Raw genomic sequence first — 18,554 nt, forward strand, 5'->3', positions numbered from 1 at the left:
CTGTTCTCTCATGCTTGTAAGGTCTCCTCTGTGAGTAAGGCACAGGATAGCAGGCTCCATTTGGTGTTTTTGAAATTTTACTTAGTAGCAGACGGACCATTTAATCTATGTGGTCCTGCTCTTATTTTTTAGGCTTTAATTAAACACATTATTATTAACACTGCCAGCACTGTCATCTTTCAACAGGAAGTCAAATTACATATGAATGAGCCTGATTCACAGAGAATTATGTCCTTATACCATCCACATTACAAATGTTACTTCTTAGGGTAGAGCTCCCTGATTTATTTTGAGAAATAACCCTAATTTTGTGGATGACCCCAACAGTGATTTGGATTGAAAATTTTCAGCTCATCAGTTAGCTTTTAAATATACTCCTATAGAGCTATATAGTACAGAACCTCATCTGTCTGATTTTTTAGGATATCCAAGAATAAAGAGTTGAACTCAAGGAACCCAGACTAAAAATTAACTTGGAAGAGGCCATTTTGAGCCAGAAGCAGAACCTAGTCAGCCACGTGGCAGAAATCCTGAAATCCCTGTGGGCAATGGGCTTGCAAATATTCACCAACTCAACCTGCATCATTATTTAGGGAACTGCATTGCAATGCTTCATTATCCTGATATGATTATTCATATCAGAGCTATTTCAATGAACTCTTCCTCCTACTTTCTCATTTGCATTTTCTAGTACTGACATAAGTGGGGAAAAATGGCTTAAAGGGAATAATCCCATAAATACAGTAAGTAGATGCTCAATTTAAAAGCCCTGGAATACACAGACTTCTATTGAGAGACTCCCTCTAACAGTAATGCTCCAAGTTATTTGTGCTCAGAAAGGCATGTGTCATATATACACCCACCCACAGCATGCTGCACCTTGCAGAGCAACCAACAAATACCGTCAGGGGAGGCTCTCTGTTCATATCCTTGAAAATGCTTACATAAGAAGTACTTAGAACGAGATAAACGCTACCATTTTAAAGGCAAAAGATGAATATTATCTGATTTTACAGTTCCAGAGGAGCAGAAAAGGAAAAAGGCTCTTAAGGATTAGGACTCCCTGTCTTGCCTTTGTACTGCATACAGGTCTTTTATGAAGAGCAGCTCATCACAGAAATCACCCACTGTGAAGAAGTAAACCTTCAGCATCTGAGCACCTGGTGGATTCAGATTCAGAAACCACTATTCCCACAACTGTGGAAACATTACCCCATAAAAGCTAAACTAACACTGAAAATGGAGCAATATTTGCTTTTGCTGTCTCTCTAAGCTTTTTGCTTCTAAAGCTGGTTCACTGAGATTCTGGAAAAGCTCATAAAACATCTAACAGGAGGGTCTACATAGAGAATAAAGAGAAACCTGTATTTAGCATCAGTTGTACAAATCAGAAACAAAGAGCTAACTGGTCAGGTTGAATTCTTTCCAACTTAAGGAACCCTATATGAAGTCCTTTGTGAAAACACACATTGGCATAAAATAGGTGTTCGATGGTTTAATAACTTGTGGATTTTTAATAAGGGACATTATGATGTAAATACACATCAGTAAAGCACTGAATTTAGGTATAAAAATTAAAATGTATCTAGTTTAGTTATTCGGGCAAGTGGCAAACTGACAAAGTTTAATCACAGAACTGAAAAATTACTTCAGACATCTTCATATCTAGTTAAAGATAATGTCTGAAGTTACTACTGAGACTCGTGTAATCAAAAGGCCTAGTTTGTAAAGTATAAAAACAGTTCAGGTACCTACATAGCAGTTTACATGTACACACTTAGGACCATTTTTTATTTTTTTCTGCCGAGAACCAAATAAACATGCACATAAAAAAAAACCAAAGCCAAAAAGTATGTGAGCAAAGCTGTCAGAAGAGGCCTCTGCATTTCTGAAAGTGTTATTGGGTACCACTAAGGCAGCAGATGAAACACTTACTACACAGAAAATTTACTCATGAGGTTCTTCATTATTCAGTATATATCTGGGGTGAGGTTACCTCAAGGGACGTTGGATAAAAAGGCCCCATTAATGACTAAGTAAAAAACATGTTTGGAGTCATAAAATACTAACGCTTATTTATGGATGTCTAGAATGTACTGGACACCAAGGCCAATAATGCCCAGGACACACTGCTGCTGTTTACTTCCTCCAAATAGACTTCACAACTAATTACCATAGCTCAGTTTTACAAAGAAAAAAATTTCAAGAAACAAGGAATTTAAAAAATTTTTAGTAACTATAGCTTAAAAAAAAAAAAAAAAAAATCAGCCGGAAGCATGGAAGATATCTGTCTAATGCAAACGTGCAGCTTCTTAAAATGCCATCTTCATTTTAAGAGCGAGCCTGACTTACCCAAGAAGTCAGTGTAAAGAGCCTGCTCCAGGTCGCCCAGCATGGTCAGGATCACCTCCTGGTCCAGGTGCGCGGTGCCTTCCCGCAGGCAGCTTTCTCCCTCTTCCTCCGCCCAGCTCCTGCTGATGCTGCTGGGCTGGGAGGCCACGTGCTCATCTTCGGACCTGCTGTCCTCGTCGCTCTCACCTTCCAGGCCTTTTCCGCACGACCAGTCCCCGAAGCCCTCGCCGGCCGCCTGGCTGGCAGGCAGGAGGCTCCAGGCCCCTGGGCCGCTGGTGTGGTACAGGGACTGCACGGACCGCGACAGGAACCTGGAGAGTGAGCGCCTCTCCGCATAGTGGGACTCCCTCTGGCTGGCCTTCGCAGCATTTCCAAACCAGTTGGAAATGCGCACAGTGGGTCTCCTCTCCCCTTCGCTGGCGAGGGAAAGATTGGTCAGCGACTTTTGTTTCTGAAGGCAAGATCCCTTCCTCCTTACTTCTTTGCTCTGGAACACAGACAGTTCAGCCGGGCGCTGCATGGTTCTTCTAGCGGTTTCTGCTTTTCAGTGGGACTTCATATTGTCTTTTCGCACCGAGAGGGCAACTGGCCCTTTTGGTTTTAATGAACACGAGCACTTCAATAAAAGCCCAGGCAGGCTCAAACATTCACATGAGATCCTAGAGCCACAGCACAATGAAGTAGCTGGCCGCAATTTAACTTGCTACATCAGCTCTGTAATCAGCAGTACTTACAAATATTTTGCTTGAACATATCTGAAGCAGAAAAGAGTTCACCAAAGACGCTGCTCCAGCTGAAAAGTAGCACAGGAAGCCAACTACGTCTCCCCATCTTCCTCCAATCGCAGGTCTCAGCAGGGCGACGGGTCCGCATTTCCACCGCTCTTGCTCCTGTCTTCCCAGTCGTGAGGTAGTGAAGCACCAGCTGTGTCTTGCTTCTTTCCCCTCCCCTCTCCCCAGCCCTTCGCTGATTTAGGTCTGCAGCCCCTGCCTCCAGATGAGCTGCGGGTACAGCACGCACAGGCTCTGCATCAGGGCCCCGTGAGAGCAGGAATCAGGCTGTGCGCCCAGCCCGCACGAGCGCCCGCGTTCAGCATTCCACCTGCATCCGCAGATCTGTGGCTCTTCCCCGCGCTGCAGAGGCTGCCGCCGGCTGCCATGGCAGCACACGCGCCGCTACATTAAACCGGGGCAGGAGGCGCCCATCAGCCTCCGTGCCACAGGTTTCAAAGCCAGGGCTGAAGGAGGCTGTGCTATTAGCCCCACGCACGTTTAAATCGCTCTTGGCCGCCGGGTCTCAGACGCGGACACACTCACTCACAGCACACACGGCACGCGCTCCGACACCGAGAAAGACAGGCTAATTCTCTGCAGCTCCAGGCGGCTGAAGCAGGCAGGTCTGCCTTCTGAGTGCTGGGATTTGTGCTGTAAAAGCACAAATCAAATTTAAGAGTGTAAAGGACCTAAAAAAAGGAGCGTGACGTTCCGGCTGACAGATAAAGGCTTTAACAGAAAAGACTTTACCTCATCTTTTACAAATTCAAGGGCTTTTCATGCTGAGCTATTTAGGAAAATCCTAATGTGACAATCAAAATCATGATTGCTTTCTGTAGAAAACAGCAAAAAAAAAAACCCACAAAAAAACACATGCGCAAAAGGTTTCCCCCCCAATATTTTTACTCAAAGCATAAAATGGAAAGTTTATGGCCAAGTACGTAGAACATAAATGATGAGACAAAAACATAAAATGTACATCATATCTTTTGATACTGAATATTTTCCCTAGTCTATTCCATAAATATACTGCAATGTAACCAGATTTTTATTTTTAATATTTTGATAAAAACAGAAAACTAACAAGATATCTTGTATTTATCCTGTACTATATCACCACCCTGAAATTCTGATTTTAGGAAAACTTTTAAAACACCTACCAATAAAGTAGAGACCATGTATACCACTGAGAGCTAAGGAAATAGTATTTAAAGAAAAAACTTTGAGGTTTTCTGTTCATAAACATTCCTTATTAAAAGGGAAAAAGTGAAGGAATATATAGAAATATTCATGTGTCATTGAAATTGATTTATAAATCCCTATCATTGTCTGAACTAATATGATTAAATTAACATATTTCACCTCAGAAAAATCAACTACTTGAAATGCCCAATCTCTTAATTACATAAATTGCCATTTTAATGTATATTGCCTATACTTTTAAATATGATAACAATCTACTTTGCAAAGTTAATTATTCCTTATGCTCAAGCTCAAGGCACAACATCCCTAGATCCATTTTACGCAGATGCATAAAAAGGAATCAGATGGAAGGAACAGCGATTATTTGTGATAAATTGTTTCAACCAAACAAAACTGTGAATTATAAATACCAATTCTCAATTCTTAGCTCTTTAAAAATAAATTGTATTTATATAAAATGTGTTCAAATAAAATGAAGACACAAATGTCAAATTAGAGAAATAGACAATTACTCTTCTAAAATCATCATTTTGTGAGTATTTTTTTAAGGATCAAAATACTACTGCCTTTTGTATTTCTAGTCAGAACTTTTTTTTTCTTCATTTTTAGTTATTGTGAATCAATGAATCACCAGGTTATGGGACCATCATAAATTTGGTAAAGTTCTAAAACTTCTATTTGTCTGAGAGGTATTACACTAGTTTATTGTCATGTACTCTGAAGTCTTACAGATTCACAACCAGGGGATCCTTATGCTTTAAACATCAAAAAAATTAACTTTCTGCATCTATTAGTAAAAGCAGTAATTATGCCCTCTTTTCATACAAGGGTCCTTGTGTATCGTTCAGCTTAGGCTAGCGGTTCTTAAACTTTAATGTCCAGAACCTCTTGGAGGGCTTATTAAAATGTAGCTTGCTGGGCCTCAGCCCCGCCCCTACTCACTCAGTATGTCTGGAAGGGGCTTGTGATTTTGCTTATCTTACAAATTCCCAGGTGATATAGATATGGCTGGCTCTGGGACTCGTACTGAGAACTATTAGGCTAAGACTAGTGCTTTTCAACTGGGGGTGATTTTTTGTTTTGTTTTTTTTGTTAAATATATCTTTATTGATTTCAGAGAGAGGAAAGTAGAGGGAGAGACAGAGACAGAAACATCATTGATGAGAGAGTCATTGATCGGCTGCCCCTGACTGGGGATCGAGCCCGCAACCCGGGCATGTGCCCTGACCAGGAATCGAACCCCAATCGCCTGGATCCTAGGTCGATGCTCAACCGCTGAGCCATGCCCGGCCGGGCTGGGGGTGATTTTTAACTGACTTCCCCCTAGGGAACCTTCAGCAATATCAGGAGGTTTTTTTGGTTGTCATATCTGGGGTGTGTGATGCTTCTGACATCTAAATGGCAGAGGCCAAAGATGCTGCTAAATATTCTACAGTGACAGAACCCCCCTTCCCCACAACAAAGAATTATGCAGACTCCAATGTCAACAGAGCAGAGGTTGAGAAATTCTGGTTTAGACTAAGTTATGTTCCATTGACAAACAACTTACACATTTCAGTGGCTTACAAAAAACAAACAAGAAAGATGCACATTAATGTCCATCCTATGTTGGCTGCCCACTTGATCTAGGTAGCCTTTATGCTAAGAGCCAGGCTAAAGGAGCAACTCCAATCAGAAACATGCTGATCTCATGAGAGAGGGAGGAGATGAGCGATGCAAGGATCCAAGCAATGGCTTTTAAAGCTTCTGCTCGGGAATGGCCCATGTCATACTTCCACTCACATTTCATTGACCAAATCAAATCACATGGTCCATCCTGACTCAGTGGGGCAGGAAATACCTTCCTGCAGGGTCAACCCAGAAAGGGGTTGGCTAAGTCCAATGGAGCAAGTGAGGAGGGGCTGGTTATTTTAACAAAATAACCCTAGTGGAGAAAACATCAAAAGGGTATTTTTGTTTGGCTCTTTAAGATATTGTTGTCAAATTTGTAATTACAGTAGTTTTTTCTCCCCCTGAAAATATAGTAGTCTATAAATTTATCCTGAACAAAAGCAGAGAAGCTACTTATTGTTTCTCTAGAGGAATGTCTCTCTGCTTGCTTTGGGTGTATATTTATACATGAGTGTATTTATACTTATCTGAATTCACACATAAATATATGTTACACAAGGTGAAAGAGGAAGCCTTAATGCATAGGAGACAAATAAGCCCAATCAACACTAAAAATACAAATCACTCTAATTTTACCAAGACCTAAAACAAAATAAAATTTCTATTCTGTTCTGAATTGGAATTCTTTTCAGCTTTTTAGTAAACATAATTATAAAGTGACTAAAAGATCTAAACTGATTTTAATTACCTGAGCTCAATCTTCTTAATCTTCATAAACATTCAAGAAAAAAAGCAACTTAAGTGACCATAGACAAAGGTCTTAAATATCAGATATTTCTCATTATTCAATAAGAAGTCTGGTAAGTCAGGAATAACACAGGTAACCATTAGCTGACCCCTCCATTTAAATGAAATTCTCACTTCTAAAATGATTTCCTGAATTCATCCAATTATTTTATTACTTTTTTTTTTACAAACTTCAAGCCAGCTTTGCTGAGACTGAGTTAGTCTGGCATCTATTAGTGTTTTTCAGTGAATGTAAATTCTAGATAAAGGTTAAAAAGTGCATTAAACAAATGTCATACATGTTGGTGGATCATCTTATGCAAAAAAGGGCAAGTGTGAACTTATGTAGGAAAAAAAAATCTAAAAACTTTCTTGAATGATTCTGGTGGAATGAAAAATAAAGCTCACTTTACATTTGGCAGGATCTCCTGGCACTGGATGAAAAGGGGCGGTCTCTGGGGCCAGACTCCTTTTGTCAATGAATGCAAGGATGAAACCCAAGCCAAATCTGTAAAATCTGAACTGTCAATTCGGCCAGATTTGTAATATCAAGGTCATGGCATGAATCTTAAAGGATAGGCTAAAGCAAGAAGCTCCCTCACTACTTGCCACAAATGTTATAATTAATGGAACTGCTACTGGAGGATTGCATAAGCAGAACTAGTCTGATGCTAGTACAAGAGGGGTTTTTGCAATATCTTGAGAAAAAGAATGTTCTAAGACTCACGTGGGAGAATGAATGATTTTTTAAAAATATGTTTTTATTGATTTCAGAGAGAGGAAGGGAGAGGGAGTGATAGAAACATCAGTGATGAGAGAGAATCGTTGGTCGGCTGCCTCCTGCACGCTCTCTCCTGAGGATCAAGCCTGCAACCCCGGCATGTGCCTTGACTGTGGATGGAACCGTGATCTCCTGGTTCATGGGTTGACGCTCAACCACTAAGCCACACTGGCCAGGTGGGAATGAATGATTTTTATTTGGGTGAAATTATATTCCTTAGTTTTGAAAGAACCCATTTTCCTTAAACCATTCCTGGAAAATGGATAGCTGGGGCTTCAGTAGCGCTAGAAGGAAAGCCAGTGTCCAGAGCTTCGGTTCTATGATGGAGCTGGGTCCCATGTAGTATCAGGCCAGTCACAGTCCATTAGTCCATTGTGTGTGGGGTCCATGTGGCCATGAGCCATGTTGACGAGTGCAGAGTGTGAGAGCCCCTCAAACCATGAGTCAGGCTCGAGCAGCAAGAGAGAGAGGGGGCTCCTTTGTTCAGGGGCTTAAATATAACATTTTCCCGAGCTTGCAGTGGCCACACCTACTTTGACCAACGCCCTGTTCCCAGGTATGACTGACAGACAAGCACCTTCCCACGTCACCCAGACCTTACTGGGCATGCATCTAAATTGCAGCTTTCTGTTGCTTCTTTCCAGTTATTAATTAATAACGAGGTTATGACAATGGTATCAGAACCATCATCTTCAGATCAGGTAAATATCACTAGTTTTCCTCCCTAGAACATGACAGATAGTAAGAAATCTGAATGATATACATAAGGACTTTGGAGGGATGCATGACTCTGAAAGTTTTGAGTTTTCTCTGGTATGCCATTTTATTGTGTGTCCCTCATTTCTGATGCTTATATTCACAGCATAATTTAATTACATTTTTAACTTCCACTATGTTTTTATTTCACCCAGGTTCCTGCTCAGTTGAACATGTGAATAGCAGAGCTTCCCAGATCACTTAGTGAATCCCTTTAAGAAATCTGCCTCAAGTTTGCTCCTTAACAGTATCACACATCATTGCATGTGTCTCCCAGGTTATGCAATAAGGATGCTATTTACATTTGTTTAAGCTCAAAAAGGGATTTTTCCCTGAGTACCATAACAGAAAATTGAAGGGACAGTGGGAGGGATAGTTTCAGATGGCTTGCTCAGACATTTTCTATAATGACGAGCTTACTCTCTCCTGCTTTAGGTTCTATTTCCTTTATGTTTGTTTCACTTGAGTGAGAAGGTACCACCAGCAGTTTCCAGCTTTATTTTGTTTAGTTTCAGGTCTAGTGGGGGGAAAAAGAAAGTGTCTCTTTCCTAATAGTCTCAGGAAAAGTTCTGAGATTGATTTTGAGCGAACTGAGTTGGGTCACATGACCATTCCAGAAAGTCACTGTGGTGAAGGGAATCGGTTGTTCTCATTGGATCTGCTTGGGTCAATTTCATTTGGTCCACATGAACAGAGAATTATGAGGCCATAGTTCCACCCCCTACACCCCCCAAAAAAATCAAGATGCTGTTATTAGCAGATGGGGCAATGGGTGTTAATCAGGCAAAGCTACACCGAGACTCACAGTAAGCCACAGTGAAGCCCACGGTGCTTAAGACATGGAGCTCCTAACTGCTTGAGTCCCTTTCCTAAACAATGTATGACATTTTGCATTTTTATTTTTGTATTATTTTCAGACTCCCCCATATTGTATGGGCTTCAAAAGTTGACAAAACCTGGATCTTATCCTGTGGAGGCTAACTCCATCACAGCTCTATATCATGCAGGCTATTCCACTTGGGGAGCAGGATAGAATTACCCCCAGTGAGGCCCCCACACTAACCATCAGCAATAAGAGTCCGACAGTAACAACAGCTTTGAAACTTTGGGTTACAGAAAACCCATGAACCACCAAGATCTCAATGAAGTTAGAAAAAAATGCTCAGTTTTACAATACGAAACTAATAAAAATCGTTAAGGTAAGGAGAATTTTTTTCCAAATTATTTTCATTGAAGTTATTTCTTCCTGAAATATTATTCCCTGGTTTCTCTGTGGATTAGAGTTCCACAATATACTGGTGTGACCTTCTTTTAAGCCCTATATAACTCTTTATAGCAAAGCTGGCTGTTTCCATATGTCTAGTAATTCAATTATTTGAGGTTTTAAAGTTTACTTTTCTCTTATTTTTCTAGAGGAAGACTCACATCATAGTCGTGTTGGTGTTCCCAATGCTTTGCATGCGTGTCATGTATAAGGTACCAGATGATAACGACTGAAAAGATGGATGGAGGAATAAAACCTTATCTCACAATAATCCTGTGAGTTTAATAAGCATCATAAGAGTCACCTCACGAAAACAGGAACCAAGAAACAATTCATCCAGCTAAATAATGGCAGTGCAGAGGCCAGAATTAATTTTTCTACTTCTTAGAACACTTCTCTTCCCATATCTCACATTGTCTCAGAAAGAATATTCTGTGGGCCAGTCTAAGGTAGCGTGTGGCAATATATTTAAGTGCTTATGTGGTCTGTGGTTTCTCTAGCAGCCAGAATGAAGAGGCAGCAACAGAAATCAGAAAGAGAAGGGAAGCTGTGAAAGGGCTGAAGAAAAGTTGTTGTCTTAGTTAAGATTGCCGTGTCCTCTTGGCTAAAGAGAATGATTTGGTAGAAAGGGAGATATTAAAGAGTAGGAGAGAAAATAATCCAAGGAAAGGCAGAGAAAGTGGGTATTAATGCTGTACACACGTAGATATGGTAGCAGGGGTTTGTGAAATTGTTTTCTGTCTGCTTTAATTTTTCAAGGTCATTGGTTAAGAGAAAGGATGGAAGAGGTGGTATTGTAGGTCTGAAAAGAAAATAAAAGGTACAAAAAAGAGTGAATGGACCAGAGAAATACAGCATGACTGCTGGGCAGCATTAAATATTCACTTGAGATCCGTAGTCATGAAGGTAAAATGAGTCACATCAACATGTGACGTGCTTTTCTCAGGCTCCATTCATTGCTGGTGTGGACTAGGTGGGGAGTTGAATGCAACCAGGTCTGTGATTTCATCAAATGCATACAATGCAGTGAGAAAGAAGCAAGGAGGTTAAGGGAACGTGCAAGGGTGAGATTACATTCGGTTACCACAGGAATTCGGCTAATTAAGGGGGCAGAAAGAATACGCAGAGTTTGGGGAGGTCAGTAGAAGGTAGTGGAATCAGTGAATTGGAAATCCTAGTGGAACCAGCATGGAGTAAGGAAACAAAAAGAACACTGATAGGACAGGAGATTGTAATCCGCAGAAGTGAGGTACAGAGAAACTGCAGATTCTGAAGATGCCCAGATCTAGGGTATGACCATGAGAATAACTAGCTCGGGAGGGATTAGAAGACAAGGTCACTGAAGAAAAGGTCAGGATATGCTAACGATCCTCTCCTCGCTGGTCACTGGCATACCCTCATCCAGGTGCCTCAGGTTATGGAACTCAATTTATAGTTTACTAACAAAAAACGAATACCAACTTTCCTCCACAAATCTCAAGTTTACATTGAGAGAAATTTTCACTACCCCACTACAGGCTAATTTTAAACAAATAATAGTAGAAATGACACAATCAGATGAGCCTCGTTTCAGCACTTATTTGTTGTTTTCTTTCTTTTATTATATTCTTACCTAAACCACACTCAAATCTGTGATTCTATATAAATGAATTATTGCTACAATATACATACTTCCTAATATTATTATATTATGTTAAAGTCTAGTTTATATTTCATTTTAAGTAGTATTCCATTAAAATATCAGAACATTAAATGAAAATATTAACCTGAAATACGAAAAAATACTCAAATGGTAGACAGAATAAGAAACTGGGGAGGAAAACCAAATAAGGATTATTTATTTAATCAGAAATACTGAGCGATATATCACTTTCAGAAAAAACAATGCTCTTTTATGAAATTCATATAAAAATTAGAATTCAAGCAATACTAAATGTATACTTCCTTCCCGAATTGAACTCTATCTAGTATTTTACAGGCATACTGATACTAATTAAAGGCATTCATGAAAAAAGAAATTCGTGAAGCGTATGCATCTTCACGCCACACTAGGTTTAAAAATATCTAGTCCCAGTGCCGACATGCATCATCGTTCTGCGTGTGGGGCTATCTGGAGCTGTAGGAAAACGCTTCCCCCGAGTATCTGGAAAATCTGAACATTCCATTCCCGTAGCTGTGCTCTGCAGCACCATGTCTACCCCTCCTCTGCACTGGACACTGCAATGGCCACACACAACCTCTGGTGCCTAATGAGACCACTGATGTTCATTCCAGAAGGAACCCGAGACGCTGTGCTCTCACTGCCGTCAGTGTCCACTGGTGGGTACTGCCGTGATGGCAAATGCCTGCCGAAGTGTTTCAAGTCTGCCCAGGTAGGAAGTTTCTTAACCCCCAGATTTGTGATATGGTTATTTTCATGAGCTTCAGAGCAACACTTTGAGTCCTTGGGATACTATAATCATATTTTAAATAAAACAGTTATTTTAGTTTTTTTCTTCGGAATATACAAGGGCTGAGCCAGAGGTATTTTGGGATAATGGACATAGCTCTACTCCCATGCATTCTTATACTTAGAAACAGATAAAATGTTCTTAAAGTCTCTTTTCCTTTAGGAGCAGTATATTTTGCTAAGAGTTTACTTAGTTCCTCATGAACTATATATAATAAAATTATACCAAAGGCCTTCTATATATGCCTGGGCTTATCTGGATTCTAGAAAAGCATTAGACTAAAGCTGAGAATCCTGCTTGATATACCTAAATATCTGACAAAATGTGTCTGGGGTGTGTATATGTCTTTGTTTTCTTACACTGTTCATATATTTAAAAATATTTCCATAGTTAGATTTTTTTTCCCCAGGACACACGTTTGCAGTGTTCTCAACAGTACAGAACTGAAGACAGGGCAGGGTTTGATTGGCCATGAAAAACAAACATTGACACCTGATCCTCAATATTTTTGAAATCTCCACATATAATCAACGGTTGCCTTATTAACAACAGAAGGTTCTATAGGTTTTCTCTGATTATATTCAATTTGACCAAGGGCAACAATGACTTAAAATCCCAGCCTCTGAAAGCACTACCATTCTCTACAGAAATCTTAACACAGCAACAAAGAGATCACCCTAAGCAGAACAGCCAAATATCTAAGACTCTCTGAAGCATGAGACATACACAGTCCACTTATGCTTAAGAGGAAGAGTGTAGCACAAATATGATTTAATAAAAGCTCTATGGAGAGATTACAAGAATTCTGAGGCTTGACCTACCCATGAATCAGGTCACTTACCAGATATCTCCTCTAGGCACTGCTTAGCAGTCTTACTGTATGACAAATCCATCTTAGTAGGACTGGTACAGGAGTCAGCAGATGATAAAGAAGTACCTTCATTTTCTGAATGTGCTCTGAAGTTAACCAAGAAGACAGAAACAAATAGCAATTGCTGTTACCAATGACTCATTCAAGTTCTCTATTATAAGAAGTCAACATATTAAAAGTTTTCTATCAAGGTGAGTAAGCATTTCTGTATGACGGGGACATTCCAAAGCTGTCTGAATATAGGGGGATGTTCTTACCCCTTCCTGCTCAACTTCTAAAGTCCACTATATTCTATTTCTTCTACTTGGGCTTGTTTCTTGTGGGCCGCCGTATCTCCCTGACCTGTTCCTTAGCCTGCTGTCTATAAAGGAAGGGGAGGGGAATCCTCTGAAGTTTTCTAAGGATTTTTATTACTTGCTGAATAAGTTTAAATGGAGAGTGTATAATGAGACTGGAGATCCCAGGGAAAGCTTACTGGCTGCCTGCCGAGACTGGAGTCTCGGTGCCTTGGCGAACTGGCTGTGAGCCAGCGCTGGCTTATAGTCATGCAGGCCGGGTATTCACACACTGAGCTCTCAGAAGCTGAGTCACACTAAGCAGTGCGCTGAGATGGCTTCTAAAGCCCAGGGCCAGTGGCTCTCATCACAACAAGACCCACACTGTCACAGGAGCCCCAATGCCCGTGGCCCTGTTAGTTATAAACATTTACAGTATCCCCCTCTAGAAAATCTGTATGAAGCAAAAGAGTACTGAGAATGTATTTTGGGAGTTGAATTTTTGCTTTGCTGCAATAAATAAATAAATAAATAAATCTTTAAAAGTATCCCTCAGGAGCTGACTGTGGCTAACTTCCCCAATCTATGAGACGCAGCACTCAATTCCGTTGGCTAAGTCCCCACTCCCTCTTCCTGACACGCTCTTTTATAAAAAGTATTCATGCTTCTGACAGCTCAGTCGTGTCTTAGAAGACATTGTTTTATTTTATTTTTAATGTGGCAGTGCACATTTTTGGCTGATTCACCCTTTAATGTGTTTTTGGTTTAAGTCCTGTTTACCCTATTTTTAAGTTCTTTGTTGTATTTTCCATGGTATCCCCTAAATGAGTTACCAACATTAGTGATGATAGGGAAACAGATTGATCAAGGAAAGGACCATGGACAAGGTAAACTTCAAATAATTATATAAAGGACTTAGAAGTCATCTTAGGTTTATATATACATCGAAATGGGTCCTGATCTCCGCCCTACATATATTATAAGCCATCCATTTCTCCAGGATTTCCACCTCATTATTTGGAATCAGGTTTTAATTCCCATATGTAGAGGGAGAATCTTTGCTAACTGGTAAAGATTTAAAATGTATACATATGATCAAAGAAGTTCAGTTAGGTATCTGATGACTCTCAGCATGTCCTCTATTTGGGGCCATGCTTTGTTCCAGTAAAATAAAAGGTTTGGGATTGATTAATGAAACAACTTATGAAGACTTCAGAATCAATAGTGTTCTCTAATCATGAGGCACACTTTGACATATTGCAGCGGCGCCAACTGCTATTCCCACATAAACTGATACTGCAATTCCCTCATATTTACTAGAAAAGAAAAATGAGCATCATGATGTTCCCTCAACATATTTAGCAGACACAGTCATGCACACGCTATCTTACTGCGCATTTCCAAGATGATCAACATGTTACAAGTACCTGTTGAAAGTACAAGATGTTGTATTGCAACAATGCCATTTAATTTAGTGAAATTAATAAGCCAGGCCCGCAGGGCTAGTGTCTGTTACTAAGAGTTGTGGTGGCTAAAAGTCTAGACTTCACCAACAATGAACACAAAAGCGATTTCTTGTACATGTGTACGATGTGCCAAGTACTACTCCTAGTGGTTTATTTACTGCACATCACTCAAACTTCACAACAATCCTGTTCTATGGATTAAATGTTTGTTTCCCCTGCAAATTCATATGCTGAGAAGTAATCCCCAATGGAATGGTATTTGGAGGTGGGGCCTTTGGGAGGTAGTTAGGGCATGTGAGTGGAGCCTGAGTGGTATCAGTTCCCTTATAAAATAGACAATCAGAGAGCTCCCTCGTCCCTTCTGCCAGTGAGAAGGTGGTCATCATGAGCCAGGAAGCAAGGCCTTCATTAGACATCAAATCTGCCAGCATTTGATATTGGACTTTCCCAGCCTCCAGAAAGTAAGAAATAAAAGTTTGTTGTTTAAGCCAATCAGGCTATAGCATTTTTGTTATGGTAGCCTGGATGGATTAAGACACCTGTAATGTATGTGCTATGGAAAAATTAAGAAGTTTACGCCCGGCTGGGCGTGGCTCAGCGGTTGAGCATCAACCTAGGATCTGGGCGATCGAGGTTCGATTCCCGGTCAGGGCACATGCCCGGGCTGCAGGCTCGATCAATGACTCTCTCATCATTGATGTTTCTCTCTCTCTCTCCCTCTCCTTTCCTCTCTCTGAAATCAATAAAGATATATTTAAAAAAAAAAAAAAAAAAAGTTTACCATTTTGCCCTACAGAAAATGCTGGTAAATAATCTATTCTTAAACCTATGAATACTATTCTGTTAACCACTGCTCTACATTTTAACTCCATCCAAATGCCTATGGACACTGAGCATTTTATTGCATTTTTTTGCAGCTATCCCCTTAGCTGAGAGATAGCTCAGTCACAAAGTTAACACATTTGAATGTGACAATATCCACCGGTCTACCCTAAATTTTACTCTTTACTACCTTAAGTTTTACTTATAAGAAGGAAACTATTAATGTGCCATTTAAAGGAACTCAGCAATAAATCCTAGATGCTTTCAATCTTCAAATTTCATACATATAGGTTTAAATATTGATTTACATTAAAAAAATCTCCCTGTGGATTCATCTTGATATGATTATAGTCATAAATGTTGATACAAACAGAACTGGTTTGAGTCAACAATATTAATGAATGGTCTTGTAGTTTCTGCTTTACAAACCTAACAAAAGGGAATGAAAAGCAAATATCTTTCTAAAACCAGCAAGAGGTTTGCTTTCTTCTTTCCTTCCTGATGAGAAGGTAGGTAGATGACAACTAGGGCCCAGGCCAGATATAACAATATTTATATACAATAATAGATATTGAGATAAATAATGATATAAAGAAGTGTTTGTGTGTGTGTGTGTGTGTGTGTGTGTATGTGTATGTGTACCTACATGTATTTCGCCATTTAGAAATGTTAGGAGCAGTAAGATCTGATTTTCTAAATATCACTTTCCACAAAAAGAAATCAGGGCTCCTTAGATAAAAGCTGAAGCCATGGCAGTGAGAGTATAATATAAATCTGAAACACCTTCAGCCAAAAAGAAAGAAAGTTCTTAAAAAATAATGGGAAAGAAGTCAGCTTGAAGGGGAGCCCAGTGGCCAAATCTGGGAAAATTTAAGCATTGTAACAAATAGTAATATCAATGGATTATATTCCATTGAATGCAGGGTGGGGCAAAAGTAAGTTTACAGTTTTGAGTATGAAAAACAGAGTTTATTCTTATATTATTAGTTATTAATTATTGTATTATTTTCTATACAAACAACTGTAAACCTACATTTGTCCCACCCTTTTGTCCCACAATAGTAATCCATTAGTCCACACAATTTAGAGAGAGAGAGAGGAAAAGAGAAATCTCTTTCTTAAAGTAGACTGGTAGAATTCCAGGGCATAGGCGTAGATGAAATGATCAAATTAGAAATCATATGACATCCACTGGAGTAAATTATTATTTCAGGTAACAAACCTCAATGGATGCTAAAATTTAGGTAAAAGTAGATTAAATAATAGAAATTACATATGCAGTCTCAAAATACTTCCCACAAAAATACTGAGTAAATGAAAATGGGGCAAAGTAACTCTAGAGTGGAAAACCATGGCAGACATTATCTTAATCAAGTGATCAATTTGACACACCCAAAATGGAAAGTGTCAATACTTTATGATGCCTAATAGGATGCAATAGAAAAAAAAACAGCATTATTTCTGTGACATTCCAGACAAATCAAATACACACATACACAAATACACACATACACACATACACATATATATGGGTCTAATCATGGGTCTAATCTATGTATGTGTGTGTGTGTGTGTGTGTGTGTGTGTGTGTGTGTATATGGGTATAATCATCACAAAATATCAGACAAACCCAAATTAAGAGACATTCTACCAAATGCCTGCCTTCAACATATCAATGTCATGATAGTCAAGAAAATACCAAAGAACCATTCCAGACTGAGGGATATTGGGAAGACATGACAACTGGGTGCAAAAAGTTAAGTGTATGTGGGAGTTCTTTGTACTAGTCTTGCAAATTCCTGTAAGTTAAATTCCACCCCCCCGGAAAAAAATGTAGAAAGAGGAAACGTCAATGGTTTGGTTAAGCTATCTGCAGTGAACCTTGTAAGCCAAGTACAGAAAGGAGACTTCAGTGAAGTTTCCCTGCTGAGAGGATGCCAACTCACAGCAGTGCTCCATACACAGGCCCTCTTCTAGACATGTTTCTTTGTTCCGTCTTTAAAAATATTGCTTTGTGAAAGTTTAAACTGCTACCCGATGCACAGACATATATCAAACCTAGCACATTTGAGCTCGGAAGGCAAGCATTCAATAAGCTTTTTGTGCTGATGACCAATTACGCCCAGTTCACATAAAACCACAATTGCAGCATAATCTGCAATAGTAGCTGCAGGGCTTACAAAAGCTTGATCTGCATGATGCTTATAGGCTCCACATTTCAATCTTTGTAAACTCACAGATCTATTGGTTCAAGAACTAAGCCAAACTTAAAACCATGTGAGTAAGCATTTTCAAATCTAGTATTTTGCGTTCTTTGTCTTTTAGAAGATAGTATAATTGTCAATTTCCCATTGTCACTTTTAGGCAAAACAAATCTCACAAAAACTTGTTACAATAAAAACCTCTTCTGAGAACCCGTGAAGCTGTTATATACGATACATCTTATATAAAAAACAAAACTATAAATTCAGACCTTTTTAACCTAAATTTACAAATCAAGTGTGTATAAAGGGTCTCTGCCTATGTCTAATTGATGGGCTAAAAAAGCAAGATGATTTTCTTCTCTGTATATCATTGTCTTGCTTTACCTAAGGATAGAGTTTCTTTTTTCTTTTGCAAATTGCCCACACCCCTGATTCTGCTTCCTTTGACTTTAGGAGTTTGCTTTATGTCCAATGCATTATTTTCTTAGCTTTTACTACAAATAGTCAGAAAATAAAGGAAAAAGAATATAGAGCTAAAAATAGTTGAGTTCTGCATCTTGTTAACAGCTATTTTGAAATTTTGTCAGGAGCTGCTAGAACTGAGGTCTCTCTTTTCTCCTTAACTAATTATGTCCCTGTTTTACTTCACATATCTTTGCAAGCATGAAGGACATAGGTCTAACGTAATGATGCAAAGCAATGGAAGGCAAATGACTCATGGAAAGAGGGCAGGCATTCTGTGGGAGGTCTGAGGAGCTAAGGCAATTTTTGAACTGCAGGCAAGAAAAACAAGGTTGAAAAATAAAACATAAAGAGAAGACACTAAGAAATAAGAAAAACAGTTAAAAGTAGGTTGGTTTCTTTTTCTTTAACTATGTTCCTCTCCTTCCTCTTTCTTTACTTCCTATAATTGGGGCCTTTGATTCAAGTCTGAAGAAAG

The 18,554-nt window shown here is 39.4% G+C and overlaps 1 protein-coding gene across 3 annotated transcripts in view; it reads right to left on the reverse strand.

The window, feature by feature from the left end:
• The window catches only part of NAV3 (neuron navigator 3), a 314,747-nt gene that overhangs the window by 152,595 nt on the left and 143,598 nt on the right, over positions 1-18,554 (reverse strand). For all 3 annotated transcript variants that reach the window (XM_087814524.1, XM_016199414.2, XM_016199413.2), the window contains exon 9: positions 12,818-12,933. In XM_087814524.1, coding sequence (XP_087670650.1) covers positions 12,818-12,933 — 116 coding nt within the window. The remainder of the gene's footprint in view (positions 1-12,817; positions 12,934-18,554) is intronic.

This window comes from Miniopterus natalensis, chromosome 2 (assembly GCF_054644295.1).
Source record: "Miniopterus natalensis isolate mMinNat1 chromosome 2, mMinNat1.hap1, whole genome shotgun sequence".
NCBI lineage: Eukaryota > Metazoa > Chordata > Mammalia > Chiroptera > Miniopteridae > Miniopterus > Miniopterus natalensis.